At 39.8% G+C, this 19,150-nt stretch overlaps 1 protein-coding gene across 1 annotated transcript in view; it reads right to left on the bottom strand.

Moving 5' to 3' along the window:
* Positions 1–7,360: 7,360 nt before the first annotated feature.
* SLC1A1 (solute carrier family 1 member 1) overlaps positions 7,361–19,150 on the bottom strand; it is a 125,544-nt gene continuing 113,754 nt past the window's right edge. The window contains exons 9-13 of the mRNA XM_063913973.1: positions 18,758–18,865; positions 18,011–18,133; positions 17,355–17,549; positions 13,441–13,575; positions 7,361–8,706 (exon numbers count right to left, since the gene is read on the bottom strand). Coding sequence (XP_063770043.1) covers positions 8,457–8,706; positions 13,441–13,575; positions 17,355–17,549; positions 18,011–18,133; positions 18,758–18,865 — 811 coding nt within the window. The 3' untranslated portion in view covers positions 7,361–8,456. The remainder of the gene's footprint in view (positions 8,707–13,440; positions 13,576–17,354; positions 17,550–18,010; positions 18,134–18,757; positions 18,866–19,150) is intronic.

Here is a 19,150-nt window from a genome sequence, read left to right as displayed (position 1 = left end):
CTTTGCTTAGTGCTGGTCTTTATAAAGCCTCATAGAGTTTCCTGACTTAAGCCTATATTATAGTCACTTGTTTTTTATTATTTCATGTTTAGCGAGATGTTGTTTTGCAATGACTATTATATATACCGTTTCTGTTAGACTCACAGAATCCCGATCAACATTGTAAATTTCATCTATTTGTCTCTTTGCTACTTTCATTGTGTTGCTTTTTGTGGGATACAGGATTATGTGTCTTCTTTCAATCTAGTATACTGCTGTGGTAATGACTTTATTTACCTGCTGTGCCATGTACTAATGTTTACAGTTTTTGGTTGTTTGATTGCGGGAAGGTTGACCACTAACCTCTCTAATTTGTTGCGTGAGGCGCTGTATGTTTTGGCGCCTTACTGTGACTCTGTCTCTGTACGGAGTCTGTTCTTTTTTTTGTGTTATGTTTTTTCCCTTCTCTTTCCTTTTCTATCTGTGTGTTCCCCCTGTGTGTCTCGTCCTCCTCATGCTCTCTACTTTTATGTCTGGGTGTGTCCAGGGAGCAATATTTCTTCTACCTGCATAGTTGGTTTGAGTGGAAGGCCCTCTTTCCCTTTATATTGTTATGGTAAATTTGGTATCATTGAATGTTGAGGTTGAATTCCCCTCAGAAGTGGAGATTGGCCCTGTCCTCCTTTTATAAAATGAAGGTGAATGTGGTAGCTATACAGGAAACCCATTTTAGGAAATTAGACCCTCTTAGATTTTATGATAACCACTTTCCTACCTGTTATATGGCGAATGGTCCCACAAAAAAGGCCAGTGTTGCTGTACTTATTTCCCGTAACTGCCCTTTCACTTTAGAATCACAAATCACAGACCCCGAAGGTCGGTATTTGATGTTAATTGGACATCTTGACAATTGTATTGTTACTTTGGTTTCATATTATGCTCCTAACTCCGGTCAACTTTCGTTTTGCAGGAATTTATGCTCTCTGATACAGAAGCATGCTAAGGGTGCCATAATGATGCTGGGGGATTTCAACTTGGTTGTTGACCCCCTCTATGGATAGGTCTCTCCACACTAGAAATCCATTGGCTAGATCTAGGACTCCATCTGATAAGGCCCATGGCTTCCTCCAGCTACTCGGTGAATATGATCTCTATGATGTGTGGCGGACTAAACATCCTACAACTAGAGATTATTCCTTTTATTTGCATGTCCACTCCTCGTATTCTAGAATAGACCTTGTCATGACCGTGGAGTCAAATCCCCATAGAGAGGGAGGAGAGAAAGAAACCAGGTAAATTTTAGGTGCACTCATCCAACTGATAAATTTTAATATGATTGTTATTGTAAAGCGTATATATCCTCAGAAGCAATATCAAATAAAGGCTTAAATGCTTAATAATCTAAATCGGTGTAGAAATTTCTTTTATATTTATATATTTGTATGGGACTAAATTGTCCTTTATTAAGAATGGAGCGAAATATTAAAATTCATAGAGAGAGAAAAAAAATGTGTAAAGTATGAAAAATTAAACAATATGTGAATAAAGATTTAAAAACAAAGCTAATGTGTTATTCCCTTAGTATAATTTCTTGTATTTATTTCAATCGTGCACTCACATACATGGATTTATGCAGCACTGTATCAGTGCTATGTTCATATGAGACCTACAATTTTTGTATTAGCTGGAGCCTATGTACTGTAACAGAGAAAAATATGCTGTCTTTCTTTTGAGTCACAAACTGTTACATCAAATTTTAACCATGTTTCAAAAATATGCAACAAAGTCACCACTCCTGCCCTTAAGGCTATGAATATAGTAAACTGATTCTAATGTTATAAACTCTGTGGTGAAACAATGTTGCTAAGTATGTGACTCAGGCTTGAAATCATAGACTATCATACACAGTAAAGAAGCTTATATAATATGGTGTGAATAGCCTAGATATTAGAGAGAGCTAATGGGGATATGCTTTGATTAGAGTCTCACTGCATTGTGTTCAAAACTATCTGTTTTATAAACCTCAGCAATCTCTGATACCAACCACTGCTATTAATAATACATAAAATAGTGTGCAGAAGAGATGGGTTTAGTATTTCCCATGTGATGTTAATTCACAGAAATAGGTAATTCCATTATACTGTGATGGAATATATCCCTGTTATACGATGCTACAATGATTAGTATCCACTGGCCATACTCATAGTATATTAATCCCAATACATAAAGGTATTTAAAGAATATACAGGGAACATATATACTCCAAATTTCTGCAGGGCATATATGAGTTGGTATTACATATGCATATTAGCAGCAGTTGTCACTCGTGTTGCACAGTGTTACATTGTGTCCTTGCAGGACATATTGATAGCGCATTCACTGAGTTGCAGTTTGTGTCAGTACCAGAGAATCATGCCCGTTTACAGATTATTAGCAGTGTGTATATAATTGGACTGAATGTCCACTAAACACAGAAACAGTATTGCATATGAGACATTTTAAAGAAGGATTAGTTCATATCATCCCATATCTGGTATAAACCCCACATTGTCTCTTTTGTTAAATATTACTGAGATCTAGCCCGCAGCATACAGATAAAGTATCAATAGATATAGTATGTGCTCAAGGATTCCTCTGAGACATAAGTATATTTGGCTCCTTATCACACTCTATAGGTCTCAAACGTATGTGTTATGCCATTTGCACATTTATATATTGTTAATACGGGAACACATAGCTACAGCCTATGCGCATTTCACTCCTATTGAGCTTCCTCAGGGCACTATAGTTGTCATGACCGATAAAGAGTCGCTCTCGGCTATTATAAAAATTTATATTTTGACAATGACCTGGTCAGACCACTCTCCACTTAAAGTAGTTTGGGAATCCGGGGCCCGTAGAGTTTTTCCAGGCCCCTGGAGGCTAGCCAATTTCCTATTATGTCATCAAGAAGCTTCCTTAGCCATACGACAAACTTTAGAGATGTACCTAGAGACTAACAAACCCGAAGATACTTCAGTTTTCAATCACTGGTGTTCTTTTAAAGCGGTACTACGGGGGTCCGCCATTCAGGCAGCAGCGCGGCTTAAACGTTTCCAGCACTCCGAACGCATATTAGCTGAAAGTGAGGTTGCGAAATTAGAATTAGCATACAAAGCTAATCCACAAAAAGGAACTATTTTTAAGCTTTTGCTTGCCGCTAGGGAAAAGGTGAACGCTTTTTCTCTTCGGGAAATACAACGCAATATTGCTCGTCTGAATCAGAGATTTTATGTATTTGGAAATAAGGCAGGTCGCCTTTTGGCCCGGAAACTGCGAGGTCGACGCACTAACGCCAGACTTCACTTTACTTATTCTTCTACGGCTCTAGAGTCTCTGACCCTTACGATGTTGCAAACACTTTTGCAGAGTATTATTCTCAACTTTATAATTTGCAGTCTGATCCTGATACCCCCCAACCTCTGGAGGCTGAAGTCCAGTCTTTTTTGAATAACTTGTCCCTCCCTACGTTGGACTCCGAGGCCTGCCTGTCCCTCAGTTCCCCTTGATCCCTTGCAGAACTGGAGGCAGCTATTGATGGCCTCCCGAGTGATAAGGTACCGGGCCCTGACGGATTTCCATCTAATTTCTATAAACATTATAAAGCTGATTTAGCTCCGGTACTGTTGGCAGTTTTTAACAAGGCATCTGATAGTGGGAGGTTCCCGAGAGAGATGCTTGAAGCGCAAATAGTTGCTATCCCTAAACCGGGTAAGCCTCCCACATCAGTTCAAAATTATCGTCCGATTGCTCTGTTAAATACAGACATTAAGCTTTTTGCTAAGCTTATCGCCAATCGCCTTAGCCCACTATTACCTTCCCTTATAGCTGCTGATCAGGTTGGCTTTGTTCTGGGCAGGCAGGCCCCGGACAACACCCGGAGAGTTTACAATGTTATGGAATACTGTCATTTTCATAAAACGCCTCTGCTGGTTCTGTCATTGGACGCTGAAAAGGCGTTTCACAGACTCCATTGGGGGTATCTGAGATCTGCTATGTAAATTCGGCTTTCAGGGGAGGTAAGTGTCTTCGAAAAATGAATTAAGGAGTGGTCCCTTCATGAAATTTCCTGGTTGGGGCGTATTTCAACACTTAAGATGGTACTGTTACCCAAACTTCTGTACCTGTTCCGGGCCATCCCCCGCAATTTCCCCCAAACTTCTTAGTGTTAGAGCTAATAAAATTCTCTCACATTTTATCTGGAAGGGATCTAGACCCGTATTGCTAGGCACATTTTATCTCTGTCCAAGAAAATGGGTGGGGTGGCTTATCCCAACTTAGATGCTTATCACTGGTATATCGAAACATGATTTCTTTAAGTACTTACAGTTGCGTCACTGGCTATACTCTTGCATTGGCAAGTCTAGTAGTCCCTCTCCTCTGCCTGCCTATTTACTCTTTAGACTGTCTTCACCCGGCCATAGAGGTGGGGTTTCTAGATGGTATCAATATATTGTTCTTATGCATAAAACGGGTAAGCTACCCTCACAGATTAAGTGGGAGAAGGACCTTTTGGTAGTCCTCCAGGAGGAGGAATGGGACTCGATCTCCTTAATGTGTTTTAAAATCTCTAAATGTCTCCAGCATTCAGAAATGTTTTATAAACTAAGCCATAGGGCGTACTCCACTCCGCAGCGGCTTCATCGTATCTGGCCCTCGACATCTCAGCTATGCTGGAGAAATTGTGGTCGTGTTGGTACCATTTTCCATATCTTCTGGGAATGCCCAGTCCTGAGGCCACTGTGGATTGAAGTGTTCTCCCTTCTGCGGGAGGTGCTGGGAGCGGAGGTGCCAGTTGACCCAGTGTTTGCCTTGTTTCATTATTCACCACATGCTTTACCTAGTTGCGATAGCTATATTGTTGGCCATATCTTAATATCTACTAAGGCGGCAATAGGACAACTGTGGAAATCGCAGTTACTGCCTAGTATTCAGACTATTATTAATAACACCCATGAACACTTCCTGTTTGAAACAGCAGGTTGTGTGTACTTTTCATCGCCTTCTTCCATTCATATGAGATGGTTTAAATGGAGTGAATTTCGGGAGAGACGGTCATTCCGTAATCATTGTTGATCCCATTGACACGTCAATTTTAAATTCTCCACGCCCTGAACTAGTCCGCCATAATGGATATATTTCTTTTGTTTTTATGTCTCAATACCTGTATATACTGCCCCCCTGGACATATATGTTGTCATGTATTTTGTTTATACGTTTCCCCTCGTGTGTCCTTGTACTGTACTGTCTTTTTTCTTCTCCTTTCCTTTTTCTTTTTGAGAGTGTTTATGTTTATGTTTGATTTAATGATCTATGTACACTGTTGGTAAATTGGGTGTTTTGATCAAGATTTATTGAGATATCCATGGTTATTTGCTACACTCAACATTGTCCTTTTTTTCTTTTCTGTATGTTCTCTGTTAAGTGTACATTTCCTTATTCTGTATTTGAAACTTAATAAAAAAAACATTGTTTAAAAAAAAAAGTATACAGTGCAGCTGATTGGTTGCCATGGGCAACTTCTCCACTGGCTCACTTCTCCACTTTTATCACTGCTTAGTACATGTCCCCCTAGTATTATGTCTCTCCCTAGTCTCAGGACAGAGGGAGGGGGCGGAGCTTACATGCCGGAGACTGCAGCGCTGCCTGGCTACAAATATTAGCAATGAGAGAAGGAGCCGGGTGCTGCCCTCTGCGGGCAGCTCTGCAGCTAGATGGCAGGTGGGCAGTAGTGTTGCGTGGTCCTGCGTAAGGGTGCTGAAGAAGGTTTTTCTGCCCCACAGCGTACAGCACCTCCAGCACATATCAAGTTATGGCCCTGGCCCAGAGATGCACAATTCTGCCCCTGGTTGAATTGCTAAATTTAATTTGACACAAGGCTTTAATCCTCTTTTTATTTTTACACATTTTAATTCACAGTGATCAGTAACAAAGCGTGATAAACTGAGAAATGTTGAAAAACTTTGAATAATGTATAAAAGTTCATTATATCATATGTACCCCTTAACTACCCGTCTCCAGCCTTTCTAGAACATATTGTACAAAACAAACCCAAATACTGCCATCTTAATTAGAACAAGAGGGGAGGGTTTAATACAATTCTTGCAGATTTGTGTTTGCCTAGAACCACCCAATCATGTTCGAAAAATGAAAACAAATAAGTTTTCAAAGATATATTGTTCAGATTGTCCAGTGTGTATTCACTATATCGTTAATGATGCGTGGTCCCACAGGTCGTTAACAATGTACGTACAAAATCTTTAGTTTTCACCTTGAGATCTAAAGGTTTTGTACAAGACGGCATGCACCTGGATGTGGGTGCATGCCGTCACTGACGAGAAGTAAACGATATCGTTCAGTGTGTATTAATTATATCGTTTGCGGGGGGAGGGGGTGGGGATCTTGCACAGTGTCACATCTAATGTGCCATCAGCAAGTGTGTACCTAGCCTTACAAATGAACATAGATCTGTCAAACTTCGGAAACTGCTTTTACTAAATCCCCCTCTAATACTAAATTTACTATGATTATGTTTTATGGATTGTTTACCCTATAAGCAATATCCATAATTTCTCAATTCCATTGAGGATAGCAAGATTTTAACAAATGTCAACACAAAAAGGTATAGACCAGCTATTTATGGAACATTGATTTAACAAAAAATCATATAAATCATAATAATAATACAAATTAAACCATGACCAAAGGAACCCTTTAGATAAAATCATGATCCATGATCATCTGAGATTTTAAAACATACACATGAAGATCATGTTGACAAGTTTAAATACTTATTTAGCTCAACAGAGATATGCTGTAGTAATTAGTTATGCTAGATCCCCATGCATGTTGTGATGCATGTCTATTGCCTATAATCAGCGTAGATGTGATTGGTCATGTACTAAACTCACCAACAACGTCATATTCTGTACAGAGTAGGTCTTCTAAATGTGTACAATATTTTTGTCAGTGGTAGGAACTTTCTGTAGAAATACTATATGGCACTTACACTGATTTGTGAAGAGAACCCAACCACTATCAGCAGCAATAAGTCTTCTAACTTTTTGGCTTCCCAAATGGCATGCTCTGCAATGGGCGACCTCAATGCCTTCATGCTGTATAAATATATATATGCATGTTGAATACCCTCTTATTGTATGATTCCTGCTATAAGGCAAGCTGAAATTCTGTCTTCCTGTATTGAAATCACTTAGAAGACATTAAGGGCCGGATGTAATGGCTTGCAAGGCGGCCTGAGCTCCAAGACTCCGGATGAGCTTGTACGTTTTTTTAAAGCAGCAAATGTTTACAAGGCAAAATCAACCAGGTCTTGCCTTGTAAATATTTGCTGCTTTAAAAAGATGTACGAGTTCGGCCAGAGTCTCGGAGCTCCGGCCGTCTTGCAAGCCATTACATCCAGCCCTAAAAGTGAATCTTTGTCATATTCGCAATGCACTAACAAATATAATATTATGGCACAATATACAGATAAGTGCTGTTCTGTGCAAGTATTTAAAAGGCATTTTTTTTTTTTTGAGGGGGGACCACTAGGCATAACATAGAAGATCCATTATGAAAAGGCATCTTGTATGATTCATACTGTAAATATTTATTTAATAAAAGAGCTTATTGTTATTGTGCCCTGCTAGTCCCCACTCCAAGGTTCCTTCTTTAATAGATTGAATGACAGGAAGTCATGTAGAATATGTAAAACAGTTCTGTATGTGAACTCAGCAATATCTAGTTAGCAGAAAATGTGTTATGTAAGGCGACTTGCATTTTATGTGTAGTGGTCCATTAAACCAAATGAAGAAGACCCAAGAAGTAAGAATATTGGGCCTGATTCATGTTTGTAAGTAAAGCAAAAAAGCAAGTAACTTTGTATCTGGAACAATCCATGTTGCCATGCAAGGGGAGCAAATACATTTATATTATTTCTGTGCAGGGTAAATACTGGCTGCTTTTGCATGTAGCCCACAAATGTTAGACAGCTTTATTTTTATACTGCAGTTTTGATTTCAGAACACAACCCACCCAAATCTAAATCTCTCTGCACATATTACACCTGCCCCACCTGTAGCCTAACATGGTTTTGCCCAGTTTATTGCTGTTTTGCTTTACTTACAAACATGTAGCAGGCCCATTATTCGTTCCTGTGCTTCAGAAGAGCTAATGCAAAAGTTTCATATTACTGACCTAGATATTAAAATACAGGTAATAAACATGCTAATTCTGAGTATACATTCAAAAATGGTGGTATTTAGATATTCCAGTATTAAAAAAGAGAAATATTTTACAACTCGTCTTTCCATTTAACCTGCTCGCAAGGAGCAAAAAAAGCTTGCATCCAAATATTGAAAAGAAAAATCTCACTAGTCATCTTTGTATCATACTCAGTGTCCCTTGGAATCCCAGTGCACTCAGCACACTTGGGTCACTCAGAGCTGCGATATCTGGGTGAAAGATATGGCATCTGACTTATCTACAGCAAATCCACCATTCACATAGGACTTTTTCCCATCATCATCATCTTCGTTTTTCAATACACTTGGCTCAATGGCGAAGGGGTTGGCAATGTTGCCTTCCGATGTGACATCCATTTGCTCGAGTTCTTTCTTGGAGAGCTTCTCTACTATCCCAGTCCCAAAAGCATCACCAAGAACATTTACCATGGTTCTAAATCGATCCCTGAAGAACAGAAAGTGTAGCATTAGTCATGTTGGAATCCTTAATTATAGAGGCTTACAGCAACCTGCAATGTGATTGAGAGCTGTCAGTATAAATACAATCCTTAACCCTTTTAAAGAAGTAAAATAAGTGTATGTTGCAACCAATACTGATTAGATTACTCTGCCTTATGTGTTGTAATAGAAGCTCATTTTATAATTGTTCACGCTACACGCTTATGCTGCACTATGCAATAATCCTTTCTAATAGTTCATAAAGATCACGTAAGAATGCATCTAAAATAAAGGAGAGTACAAAATAAGGGCAGACTGAACAGTGCTGCCCTAACGCACACTGGGTGATTGTGTTCAGTAATGTACATGTGAAGTCTATGATCAACTAGAAATGCTCTGGAGGTGAGCTGAGGTAGGATGTAACTATGTTGGCCAATCCCGGGATCGGGATCAGCAGGATCTTGGGATTTTGGCCAAATATTGTCTGGGCTTTAATCCCAGGATTCGGGTTTCCAATTCCGGGGATTCATGGAATATAAACATCCTTTGAATAGTCTCCGTTATCGGATGATCGACCATGTTCCATTATCTAAAAGGGGTGGTGATAGGGCCCGTAAACTGTTACAGTGTGAGACGCGGTGGATAATGCGTCTGGACGTGATTATGCCAAAAGGTCTTAATGAAGCTATTAATTATACCTGCTTTTTATGATATTTATTATAGCATACTTGATTCCATTAGGCCCTGATTACTTTTTGCATTTCTCTTCTGTGTATTTTTTTGCATTGTTGATTTTATATATGCTTAAGTGTAGCTTAATGTATTTCTCTGTGGCTTCCACAGTTACCAAGGCAACGTGACACTGTGGTAGGGGTGTGTTATCTATGGACGAAGGCTGATGATATCAAGTGCCACACCTCCCTCTGTTTGTCCTGCCATTCATGTGAGGGCACCGGCTGCAGCTATACAAGGAAATTGGGAGTGCCAGACCTACATCCACATATATATATATATATATATATATATACACACACACACACAGTATATGTTTGTATAAATATATATATATATATTTAAAAGTAAATATACATTATAGTGTTTCCGGTGCACCTTGATTTCCTTGGCCCAATGCTCCAGGCTCTACGTTGTTTATTTATGTTTTTTTGTCATTTATATTGTCACAATTCTTTTTGTTGCGTAAACTTTTTAATATTAATACCTGTGGATATAAATTAGATTTCTTCTAACTATGATAAGCACTGTGTTTTGTCTCTTGGTTATTGGTCTATCTTTTGGGAGTAGCAGAATCCATGAACACAGTAGCTGTGAATTATACACAACACCACTAAGGCTTTTTGTGGTTTTTCTCTACCACCATCTCCTCATTTCCTCATGTAAGTTGCTTGTTTGTTACCCATGACACCTGCCCCTCATACACTCTCATATCCAGAGGCTCATCACTCCATTAGACTTTTCCTTCCTCTCAGTACTACCAAACCACTTGTCCAGTACCTCATCATCTCTCACTTGAATTATGGCGACCTTTCTCTGGTCTCCCCCACACTAGCCTCTCTCCTCTGCAATACCTCCTTAAAGCTAGTGTTTCAGAGTTCAATAAAAGTCCTCACTTGCAAAGCTCCTGCCCTCTCTCTTCCTCAACCTACATCTCCAGCCATTTCTTCCACACCACCCTTATGGACTCCTCTATCTATCTGACTTTCCCAAAACCTCCATTGCTTCAGATGCTCCCTCAAAACTCACTTATTCCAGACCATATGTGATCCCTACCCATTCCCCACTGCTTTAACCCTTTGAGTGTGCCTAGTACCAGTGCCTCTACCTCTCTCATTAAGAATGTAAGCACTCATGAGTAGGGCCCACTGTCCTCTTCATCCCTACCCCTACAGCTCATATAACTAAGCAAATATGGGTACACGTGTAATTATATATACATCCGGTTTGTTTCACTGCTCTAAAAAGCATTGCAGAACTTTGTGTTGCCATATAAATAATAATAATAATAATAATAATAATAATAATATTATTGGCAGAGCAGGTAGAGGGTTAAAAAAAATTGAATTTTAAATAAATAATTATTAGTCGACCTTTCAAGTCTCAATGTGACTTCTGCAATGGCTCTAAAGATCATATGAATTACACAGGTTCTGTGGCTGATTAATACTAGGCAAAATGAAGACTTGAAGTCAGCCAGCTGGCCAATCTGTGTAATTTATATGCATCCCCTATGAAAGGGAAGATCTGACAACCCTACCTGTACTGTGTTAATACTTTTAAATAAAATTACAAATATATATTGGAACAATAAAAATACCAAGAGGAGTCATAATGATGTGTCCTTATCTAATTATATTGTATGCACTTAACAGCAATTGTACATCTGTAATAGGCAGGCTATAAACTACATGATAAAACTGTGCAAACTACAGGTCAAGGATATAACTTCACAACAAATCTGTTACTACATAACACACTTTCTAATGATATAAAATATAAATGACTAGATAGTGTATGATGACTGTATAGTGACCTGAAATGGGATTACCTGGCTGATCATGTTTAGAAAGGCTGTAGAATGAATGCTATTGATATAGTAGGAATGAATATAACATAAGAAGACAGTGCTTCATGAATTATTAGATAAGAAAAACACTCCCACCCCGTGTCCCAAAAAAGAAACAAAGACATTTCTTGATGACTAAATTAAATAATAGCACTAATTGTAGAAAACTGTAATAAAGCGCTTTACACTAAGAAGAATTATCTTTCTCCGCCATGAAAGAACATACATGTCCCATATTATGGATAATTATAAACAATGATTTAGTTTAAGGCCTTAGTAAAGTTAATATGGTTTGGGATTGAAATGCCAGCGGTCAGAATACTGCGGAATCCCAATGTTGAGGCTGCTGGAAGGGAGGGTTAGGGTTACGGGGCCACAGGGTTAGGGTTATGGGGCCACAGAGGGAAGTTAAGTACACTTACCTTCCCTCTGTGGCCCCGTAACCCTAACCGTTCTTTCCAGCAGCCTAAACCTAACCCTCCCTGGTGGTGCCTAAACCTAATCCACCCTCCCTGCAGCTTAACCTTAACATAGGGAGACCATATTATCCCTTTTACCTGGGACGCTCATGGATTATACAGGTTCTGTGGCTGACTGACTTCAAGCTTACATTTCAGCTGGTTTTAAATCAGCCACAGAACCTGTGTAATGCCCACCTTAAGCCCTCCCCGCCATCCCCACAGCCTAAACCTACCCCCCCCCCCCTCCTCACAACCTAACACTCCCACCGCAGCATAAACCTAACCTCGTAACCCCCCCACCCTACGGCTTACTTGTCAGACGGGCCGGCACACGCTCGTTCAGATTAATATAAAACATTTAGGCCCATATGAATTAAGCCTTAACAAGAGATAAATCAGCTCCTAACTGCCATGCCTCTGGCTGTTTGAAAAATGACAGTTAGGAAGCTGATTGGCTGGTACTTTATCACTCTTTATGCGTCTCCACTTTATCTATTGTTAAGGCTTAATACAATTGGGCCTTAGTTCTCTGTGTGATATTTATCATAAATTCTGTTTCAAGGTAATTACTTTTCAAAGCATATGACATGGCTATTAACTACTACATTTAGTTGTTCAGGGTGATTTAGTACCCCGTGATATGCCTCCAGAATGGTCAGACAAAGGCACCTCATGATCTCCATCTTAACTCATTTTTCCTTGCAGCTGGTACAAGTGCACAGGAAAATGAGAGATGATTTTCCTACTTTATTAAAAGGCAATGGGGTAAATTTTCTAAGCTGAGTTATATTTAAGATAGGATGTTGCCCATAGCAACCAATCAGATACCAGGTATTATTTTCTAGAAGGCGCTAGATAAATGAGTAGAATCTGATTGGTTGCTATGGGCAACATCCCATCTTAAATAGAACTCCCATCTTCGTAAATTTACCCCAATGTGCACAGCCGGATACTGTGCTGATGTGAAGAATTGAATATGCCCCTAATTGCAGTGACGTGCAGTGACATGCGGTGAGGTGAGGCAGAGCCTATCCTGTCATACTGACAGGATAGGCTCATACTAAGAGCTTTGATTATATTATAAAAGTAAATGAAAAATACAAAGAATATGTTAGAAATGTCTTCTTTGTATTACCATTCAAAACTCTGGAGTAAAAGTCTGTGGCAGACGTGGCAGTGCCACTCCTTGCCTATCTTTTCCGCACATCTCTGATCAAACTCATCAAAAACTGCACCTGTGTATAATGCCCACATGACCCCTCAGGCTCATATAGTGTGTGTAACTCTGGCTCTGGTTCTAGCCAGTGCCTCCTGAGCCATTTACCTCCCTGCACATGCTTCACTTTATATGTATAGGTTTATTTTGTATTCCAAATGCAATATAGAATTATAACATCATTTTCTCATTCATCACTTATAGAAGTTGAACTATAGAAGAAAAGGCAAGCAAGAGTTAATTTCCTAATGAGAAACCACTGACAAGTTTAGATACAAATATGAATAATTAAATCACGTCTAGTTACGGGAAATCAGACACGTTGTCCTTCCTACATGGTTTCTGCCATAATCTTTTTGTTTATTTCTTATTAAGATCTTTAGTGATTAGAGAAATATAGACACAGTCTTACCCCGAGATGCAAAACAAATAAATGCCAACCACATATAAATCATGACATGCTTTCTATTGTATGTTACTTACAGGAGCCAGTCAACAGCGATGATGAGAGTGACATCGTCTGCTGGCAGCCCTACAGCACTCAGAACGATCACCATGGTAACCAGGCCGGCCTGGGGTACTCCAGCAGCTCCCACACTGGCTGCCGTGGCTGTAACACTGCAAACAATACCACAGGCATTAACTAGGGATACAGCATGTCCAGCCCATTGAAACACAGTTTTCAGTGAAATGTAATGAATATAGGGCCTAATTCAGACCTGATTGCAGCAGCAAAATTGTTCTCTGATGGGCAAAACAATGTGCACTGCAGGGAGGCAGATATAACTTGTGCAGAGAGAGTTCCCAAATCTAAATCTGTATGCATATGTTATATCTGCGCCCCCTGCAGTGCACATGGTTTTGCCCATTAGAGAACAATTTTGTCGCTGCGATCAGGTCTGAATGAAGCCCATAGGCTGTAGAAAAGGAAGGATGTACAGTACTTACATAGTAACATAGTAACTGAGGTTGAATTAGAGGCAAAATGCCCATCGTGTTCAACCTGTATTCTGTATTAAGTTGAGTTGATTATAATGTACCTGCTGAAGTAATGCTTTATGACTAGTTAACAACTATAAATCATGTTCCACCCGGATTATCAACGTCAATATTTTAAATGTTATAACCTTGGATATAATTTTCAATCAAAAATTTATCCAATCCGTTTTTAAATGCATTTACAGAGTCCGCCATTACCACATTCCCTGGCAGGGAATTCCAAATCCTTATTGCCCTAACAGTGAAGAACCCTTTCCTACATTGCGTACGGAATTTTCTCTCCTCTAGCCTCAGCGAGTGCCCACATGTCCTAAACAGAGTTCTTTTAATAAATAATTTCTCTGATAACTCTTTGTAATGTCCCTTTACATATATGAATATATTAATAATGTCCTCTTAGACGCCTCTTTTCCAGTGTATACATATTCAACCTAGTAAGCCTTTTCTCGTAATCCAGTCCCTCTAGCCCTTTAATCAATTTAGTAGCTCGCCTTTGAACCCTTTTGAGTTCACCAATATCTTTTTTATACAGTGGTGCCCAAAACTGAACACAATATTCCAGGTGCGGATGTACCAATGCCTTATACAGCGGCATGATTACACTCATACCTTGTCTCAATTCCCCATTTTATGCACGCTAGCACTTTACTTGCCTTCTTTACTGCACTTTGACAATGTTTATGGTTATTAAGCCTATTATCAATGAGTACCCCCAAATCCTTTTCCAATACTGTTACTCCTAGACTTTCCGCATTTAATATGTAGGATGCAAGTTTGTTTTTAGTCCCGAAATGCATAACCTTGCATTTTTCTATATTAAACCTCATTCTCCATTTAGACGCCCAGATTTCAAGTTTAGATCAGTCATTCTGTAGAGACTCAACATCCATTTCTGAATTAATTACCCTACACAGTTTAGTATCATCTGCAAAGATTGACACTGTGCTTTCGAGGCCTATTTCTAGGTCATTGTTAAATATGTTGAACAGTAGTGGCCCGAGTATGGACCCTTGTGGTATTCCGCTCACTACTGGTGTCCAGCTTGAGGACTTCCTGTTGACCACTACTCGCTGTACTCTGTTATCCAGCCAGTTACTTATCCATGTCCAAACAGTTTTTCCTAGGCCAAGCTCCTTTAATTTGATGATCAGTCTCCTGTGAGGCACTGTATTGAAGGCTTTTGCAAAATCTAAGTAGACCACATCCACTGCTTTTCCCTGGTCAAGATTGTCACTCACTTCCTCATAGAAGCTAACTAAGTTAGTTTGACATGATCTGTCCCTCACAAACCGATGCTGGTTCTTGGTAATAATCTTAGCGGTCTGCAGATACTCCTGTATGCTATCCCTTAGAATTCCTTCCAATATTTTCCCCACTATAAATGTCAATCTAACCGATCTGTATTTACCCGGATGATTTTTGGATCCCTTTTTAAATAATGGCACTACCTCAGCTATAAGCCAATCCTATGGTACCATGCCTGATCTAACTGAACTATTGAAAATCAAGTATAGGGGTCTTGCTAGTTGTGACCTAAGATCCATAAGAACCCTCAGGTGAAGTCCATCAGGGCCAGGTGATTTATTAATCTTAATTTTGCTTGGTCTCTCCTGGACTACTTCTTCACTTTAACAAGTATCTAACCACAAATTATTACTGTCAGTATCGTTATGCACTACTCCCACCGTCAGTTCTTCTCTGGTGAACACTGATGAAAAAAATGTGTTCAGTATTTCCACTTTTATTTCGTCATCATTTCCAAAGCAACCAATTGCATTCTGTAATTTTATCTAGTCTCTAAATAACAGGTAAAAGCTGATTGGTTGCTTTAGGGAACCACTCTACCCAGTGCTTGATTCATCAATGACAGATCTTGAATATATTATGAAATAATATATTCCTTCCTCTTGACCCCGGTTCATCATTGCTGTATGACCATATCATACAGCCCACCAAGAACCTTTGCAATCTGGTGGACAACTATGCAATAGATAGCACCTATCCTTGTGTATCAATGCCTATTTCCCTATAGATTGTAAGCTTGCGAGCAGGGCCTTCCTACCTCTATGACTGTTTGTTATTACTCAGTTTTGTTATATCATTGTTTTTGTTATATCACTGTTATTTTCAATTGTAAAGCGCAACGGAATTTGCTGCGCTATATAAGAAACTTAATAAATAAATAATAAATAATAACTGAAATTATCTAATTCAAAACAGAAATTAGATTTAAAGTGATTATGAATGAAAATGTGGTAAATAATGTTTATGCATTCAACTAGAATGTTGCTTCAGATAATTGATTGCTTAATTTTCTATCATGGGTGTGTCTTTTGCAGGATGTATATTCTGTGAAAACTACAATGTAAAGATTGGTGTGTGGAGGTGAGCTATTGTTATTTCTAAAAAAATTAAACAACAGGGGCTTCATGTAATAACAGAGGACCCTATTCAGTACCAGTCGCAGTTTCTGCAATCTTAGCAGAAACTGTGACTGAAAAAAATCTCAGCTGGGGGCCGCCCAACGCAGAGCAGGGTCGCCCAGCATGAGAAAGTCTGCCCGCCATTCGATCACAATCTAGTTACGAAGGTCGCATGAAACTATGGATGACCCCTGCCTGTGCAGCCTAGCTGCAAAGGAAGGCGAACTACTGCCATTTTTTTTTTCTTCGGAAAGGCTGCATGACGTGGCAGTGACCCGCCCCCATTGTAACCATCTCGCACCCGCAACGACATATCACCGCCCCATGCCTGTCAATCAGGCAGAGGCATTCACATCAATGCGATGCGACCGCATTGGCCGGCCCACATAGGCACAGATTGGGCCCTGTGCGTGTGCACTGGATGTAAATCTGGCATAATGCCACAGTACTGCTTACAGCATCTATAGATGGCATTATTGGTATGTTTCCCCATTCCTCGCAATGGGTGCCCAGTAAAAGCCTTTCCACATCTCTGGACTCAGTGAAGCATTCCAGGGTTTGCAGAGTCTCTCATCTGGTGAAAGTGTAATGCCCATGGCCAGACAGCAATGGTATATGCTCATTACACTGCAGCCTGTCGCTGGCAGGTGGGCTACCAACAACACAGTGGAGGACTCAGAGGAGGGTGGGGACATTGCGGGACCTCGCTGAAGAGGTAAGTAATGTTGAATGTCGGCAGCAAATTCGTTAATATTACTGTAATACTAAACAAGCTATGCCAGCGGTAAGTACCATGAATAAATGAAGCCCTGTGTGTTTTATATGGCGTGGGATGACCTTTAATCCACGTAGCATTAACAAATCTCAATTAATAAGCCAATGTAAAAATGAAGACTTGTGTGAGTTTCTTATGAGGAAAAAAAATAAGTGAAATGATGAAAGTTTAAGTTGGAAAGAGTGACGAAGTACACACACCTAATTGTGACAATCTGACCCACATCCAGGCTCATATCATTCAGCTGTGCTATGAACACTGCTGCCACTGCCTCATACAGAGCTGTGCCATCCATATTGATTGTGGCTCCTACTGGTAAGACAAATCTGGTGATTCTCTTGTCCACCCGGTTCTTCTCTTCAGCGCAGCGGAAAGTTACTGGCAAAGTTGCTGAGCTACACACAAAATAAATATATAAAGGCACAATATTAACACAGATCTGTCAAAGTCTGACTTGTGTACATCACATTAGCCTATGCAGGACGTCAGTAAGTGACACTGTGGAGTTTGGACTAGTCTGTTGACTTTCTGTAGTGTGGACTGTTACATTATGTACTATGACATTATAAACTCACTACTGTGAAGATCCTATAGACATACTGTGTATCACTCTTGTGATTATTTACAGATCACATGAGCATCTGCAGAAATATGTATTTCAGTAATACAGGAACATTATCTCTATTGTGTAATTAATAAGAACGATGTAATGAGAACTCCTTAGATCCATGGTACAATGCCAAGAACAAGGCCCTGCAGAGATATGAGGCTTATACTTTGCTGTGGTGCAGTGCACTTATTGTACATTTCTGCTGAGTTATGTTTTAAAGACAACAGATGAATAAAGTTTTTTTACCTTGAAGATATCATGAGAGCTGTAAGCAAGGCCTGTGCCATGCCCATTGCAAAGCGGAAAGGATTCTTCCTCACTATCACAAGGTAAATCAGTGGCAAAATAATAATGGAATGAATGGCGAGTCTGTAATAGAAATCATCACAGTATAACCCAGCTGTTTACATTGTTAACATTACAATACATACAACTTGTACGCATACCCCAAAACCCCCCTGCTGCCCCCACAAAGTAATGCCCATTCACACTGCTCAAGGGTACCAATACCCATAAATATATGTTATGATACTGAGACTGGAATTGCAATCCAAGTTTTTCAGATTTTAAAGAATTTCTGACAACTTCTAGACGCATGAATCATCTCATAGGATGTGTAGAATTCTTTAATTAGTTGTATCTATTGCACTAAGGCAGTGGTTCTCAAACTCGGTCCTCAGGACCCCACACTGTTCACGTTTTCCATGTCACCCAGCAGCTGCACTGTGTATCTCCAACTGTCACATTTTAAAAATCTACAGGTGACCTGCAAAATATGGACCGTGTGGGGTCCTGAGGACCGAATTTGAGAACCTGTGCACTAAGGAATGTGACTTCTGTCTTTGCATATACAAGGAACCACTCATGTACAGTATACCATACAAAACCAACGACTATTCCTTTTAATTACACTCACTATCATTCTATTCTTTATGTCATTTAATGAAGAGCTACTATTGCAGTTATGCATCAGATAAAAAGGCACATACATACCCACTGATTACTGTCGCCATATAGAGGCCAAGCTTGCGGAAGATTTCCCAGTCATTCACTTCAATTATCTTCCCTGCAATCAAAAACATAATTCCAATGGGCATGTACCTAAAATAAATTAAAGAAGTATATTAAATATTTGGCTTTGAGGAAGAAATATATTCCCAGCAGTAAAGGATAACATTTATAAGACCAAATTAGTGTCAGACTATAGGGGCTGTTCAGAGAGGGACGCAACCGCGCGTCTGTCCGCAGTGGCCGCATCCATCTGGTCTGTGCACGCCTGAGCGCTGCCAAGGGTCTACTTTAATTCAATGTGTCCGCAATTACATTGCAGACGCTCTGTGAGGCAGTGCCACACACATGCTGGGCAGCCTTGCCCTGTGCTGGGCA

The sequence above is a fragment of the Pseudophryne corroboree genome, chromosome 1, assembly GCF_028390025.1.
Source record: "Pseudophryne corroboree isolate aPseCor3 chromosome 1, aPseCor3.hap2, whole genome shotgun sequence".
In the NCBI taxonomy this organism is placed as follows: domain Eukaryota; kingdom Metazoa; phylum Chordata; class Amphibia; order Anura; family Myobatrachidae; genus Pseudophryne; species Pseudophryne corroboree.
This window is presented reverse-complemented; position numbering and strand designations above follow the sequence as displayed.